Genomic DNA, 4,476 nt, shown 5'->3' with positions numbered 1-4,476 from the left:
CCTATGTTCACATAGGCGCCGCCTAGGATATCGCCTATGTTTACATAGGCGCCGCCTAGGCTATTGCCTATGCTTTCCAGTGGCCATGAGCGATTGGTTAGGCGACTTATCACCTTGAAGGGCCATAACTTCTTGCTCAGGTGTCGGATTTTAGCCAAATTGGTATCGTTGGAAAGCTAACTCGAATACCTATCATTTGACACATAGTAGGATTCCTAATTCGACATATAAAGAGAGTTATGGTCGATGGCAGCTGACACACTTTACAACGTCTACTAAAACTTAGTTGATCGAAATAGTTCCAACTCGTCCTTGAGTTGAAGGACCTCTATGGTATAAATTCAAGCTTGAACGGATTTACATGCTACACAATAATTAACATGCCGTATTGGCATAGGATTTTATGGCTTCGGGATTAGCAACGCATCGAAATCATGGCCTATATTGTAGCCCGAATTGCGGGGCGTTACACTTTAGTACTTTGTCTCAACATCTTCACTCCTTTTATTTTCTTTTTTCAAACTACTTTGTAATATTTACTTGAGCCGAAGTCTATTGAAAACAACTTCTCTGTTTACACATTACATGGGCTATGTTGTTGTTGCTGTCAATAATCCGCCTAAAAGTTATTTGATCTAATTAAAGTAGATCAAGTTCAAATAATCTAAACCGAGTTATAATCCAATTTGCTCAATTCTTATTAAATTTTAATTTGTTTGTTCGTTCTTTGATAACTTTTTAGAACCTAATAAAACTATTTTTGCTTTCAAACAAAATAATATATTGAAATGATTTTTAATGAGTCAGTTTGAACTTCGTATCATCTCAATCTTTTTATAAACGAAATGAACAGACTTAATAAATGAATGTATCAAAATCCAATTCAAATTTGAACGGATTGGATCAATCATATTTTCATGAGCTAATTTTGCCATCTCGACTTGTAGGACCATGGTCTAAATGGTCACACTGATAGAGACACATTCAAGAAAGTGATTCCTGTGATCACTTACCAAGATATTCAGCCCCATATCAACCGTATTATCAATGGTGATAAATCTCCAATCCTATGTTCCCAACCCATCACTGAATTGTTGACAAGGTTCGTTTCTTGTTTTCTGTTTTTGATAATCATGATGTTCGAGCCAGTTTGCATATACCTCGATCGATGCATAGACATTGTACGGATAACTCTGTCCATCAAGTCTGACTTATTAATCAAGTGTGTGTTATTTTCCTTCTACGGGTACACAGAATCTGTATAGTAGAAACAACAACTTCAACTAAAGTTCAAGTATATAAACAAGAACACAATGAAGTATATCAAATACCCTCAACACAAGATCAAAATGACCTTTCCAAGAGTTGTATTTTATTTTTCAGAAAATAGATGAAACAAAAATGAATAAGACCAAGTCGTCCGAATTCACTGACTTTTCTTAAGGAATAATTCCCCTCACTGTACCCAAAGTTATGGAATCTTCCTCCTAGGATAAAATGGCCTTCAATCCGACTATAGTGGTACCTCAAATAGGCGGATTTTTCAAACGTACAGAACGTTTTTATTGATGGAGTTACTGTTACTGTATGCATATAAATGGAGTATTGATCAGATTTCGTCAAATAAAGTTTCCAAATCCGAAGCGAGTGATGATGACGACGACGGCATGAGGTATCTCTTATTTCTTGCCTCACTTATCATGTGGAGTAAGTATTCATCATTATAAACACTCTAAAGTTCCCTTCTCCCTCCAATGTGGGAGAATTAGTGAACTTTTCAATTTTGGGAGTACACTTTCCAAATTGGTGTCTCCTCTTCTCCGCCATTTTCCCTCCATTTTCCATTCACACTTCTATGAACCCAACAATCCCCACATGAATGGGGAATGGCTATTTTTCGTAAAAATTTTATGGACAAGTATGTGATCATCAAGTAAAGACTGATTGCATCTGGATAAGTGGGTTTTCCTTTGAACTTTCTGTAGTGAACATACATCGGATGCACTCGGTCAATCGGTAGATTTGATATCTTTGAACCGTCAAGCTTTAATGTACACCTAGACAACACATGTCACACAACCAGCTTTTTAATGTTTATGGTTCTTATGGTTTTGTTCTTTTCAGCCATGAACACGTCCTGGTTTTCATGAGAGATTAGAGAATAGGCCTTTACTAACATTCTCCTTGAAGCGGCTTCCACTTCGCCCTCACATAGGTGATTTCTAAACATTCAATCCTGTAGATTAAACTATTTGGTCAAATCTGCCAAATTTAGATAATCATTAAAAGACTTTTCACCTAAAATCTTATCATTGTTTACTAAACATTGTCTACATTATGAGAATGGGTTGGGTATTTGACAATGTTGAACCTGTCAGACACAACTTTGTTTGATCTCCTTGAACTTAGCTCTTGGGATCTCCAGTCTGCTAGGTAGAGTTACTGCCATGCTGACTTGTCCTAAGCCTTAAACCCATTCCCTTGGATGTCCTTTCTGCTCCTTCTCTAGATAGACCTTTTGTAAGTGGATCCGACACATTATCCTTTGACTTTACATAGTCTACAGTGATAATTCCACTAGAGAGAAGTTCCCTAACGGTATTGTGTCTTCATCGTATGTGACGAGATTTACCGTTGTACATCATGCTCCCTGCCCTACCTATTGCCGCTTGGCTATCATAGTGTATACATACTGGTGCCACTGGATTGGGCCAATAAGTAATATTTTCTAAGAAATTTCAGAGCCATTCTTCTTATTCACCGACTTCATCCAATGCGATAAATTCAGATTCCATCGTAGAGCGAGCAATACAAGTCTGTTTGGATGATTTCCAAGAGACTGCTCTTCCACCGATAGTAAATACATATCCACTTGTGCATTTTACTTCGTTTGATCCGGTGATCCAATTTGCATCACTATATCCTTCAAGTACCGCAAGATATTTATTATAATGCAAGGCATAATTTTGAGTGTACTTAAGATACCCCAAAACTCTTTTCATTGCCATCTAGTGAGTTTTGATGGGATTACTCGTGTACCGACTCAATTTACTGATAGTGCATGCTATGTCTGATCGTGTACAATTCATTATATACATTAAACATCTCAATACTTTTGCATACTCCAATTGCGAGTCACTTTCACCTTCATTCTTTCAAAGTGCAAAGCTCGCATCGAATGGAGTCTTGGCAATACCGAATTCCATATACTTGAACTTGTCAAGTACCTTTTCAATATAATGAGATTGTGACAATGCCAACCCTTGTGGAGTTCGATGAATTCTTATACCTAAGATTACATCTGCAACTCCAAGGTCTTTCATATCAAACTTGCTCTCGAGCATTCATTTGGTTGCATTTATGTCAAAAATATCTCTGCTGATGATCAACATATCATCCACATATAAACAAACAATGACGATGATTTGAAGTGTCTTTAATATATACACATTTATCACATTCATTTATCTTGAACCCGTTTGCCAACATGGTTTGGTCAAACTTTGCATGTCATTGTTTAGGTGCTTGCTTTAGTCCCTACAACGACTTAATAAGTCTACACACCTTATTTTCTTTTTCTGGAACCACAAAACCCTTAGGTTGTTCCAAGTATATTTCTTCCTCCAATTCTCCATTTAGGAAAGTGGTTTTCACATCCATTTGATGGATTTGAAGATCATATACCACCGTTAAGGCAATTAATATTCGAATCAATGTTATCCTTGTTACTGCGAGTATGTATCAAAGTAGTCAAGACCTTCTTTTTGTTTGAAACCTTTTACTACAAGTCTTGCCTTGTATTTGTCAATAGTGCCATCCGCTTTCATTTTCCTTTTGAAGATCCATTTAGAACCTAAAGTTTTATTTCCAAGAGGAAGATCAACCGATTCCCATGTATGGTTGATTAAGATTGAATCAATCTCACTATTAACTGCCTCTTTCCAAAAGGATGAATCCGAAGATGTCATCGCTTTCTTAAATGTTTGAGGCTCATTTTCTAGGAGAAATGTTACAAAATCCGATCCAAATGATGTAGACGTTCTTTGACGTGTACTACATCTTGGATTTTCTTCATTATGTTCATTCTCAATTGGTTCATCACGAGGTCGTTTAGACCCCCCACTAGACTGTTCATGTCTAATTTTATACGGATAAATGTTTTCAAAGAATTCAGCATTGTCTGATTCAATTATCGTATTTCCATTAATATCCGGATGTTCGGATTTATAAACCAAAAGTCGACATGCCTTACTGCTTTTAGCATATCCTATGAACACACACTCCACCATCTTAGGTCCTATCTTAACCTTTTTAGGCATAGGAACTTGGACCTTTGTTAGACACCCCCACACTTTGAAATATTTCAAGTTGGGTTTTCTTCCTTTCCACTTTTCATAAGGAATTGATTGCGTCTTACTATGGGAAACTCTATTGAGTATACGGTTGGCCGTAAGGATAGCCTCCCCCCCACAAGTT

General features: G+C 37.0%; 1 protein-coding gene across 1 annotated transcript in view; it reads left to right on the top strand.

Annotated features, from left to right (window-relative positions):
• LOC107843837 (indole-3-acetic acid-amido synthetase GH3.5) overlaps window positions 1-2,158 on the top strand; it is a 16,285-nt gene extending 14,127 nt beyond the window's left edge. The window contains exons 4-5 of the mRNA XM_047403496.1: window positions 1,614-1,672; window positions 2,125-2,158. Of these exons, the coding sequence (XP_047259452.1) occupies window positions 1,614-1,672; window positions 2,125-2,158 (93 nt within the window). The remainder of the gene's footprint in view (window positions 1-1,613; window positions 1,673-2,124) is intronic.
• Window positions 2,159-4,476: the final 2,318 nt, after the last annotated feature.

Source organism: Capsicum annuum, unplaced genomic scaffold (genome assembly GCF_002878395.1).
Source record: "Capsicum annuum cultivar UCD-10X-F1 unplaced genomic scaffold, UCD10Xv1.1 ctg4325, whole genome shotgun sequence".
NCBI classification, from domain to species: domain Eukaryota; kingdom Viridiplantae; phylum Streptophyta; class Magnoliopsida; order Solanales; family Solanaceae; genus Capsicum; species Capsicum annuum.
Note: the sequence above shows the minus strand (reverse complement) of the source record. Positions and strands in the feature narration are given on the sequence as shown.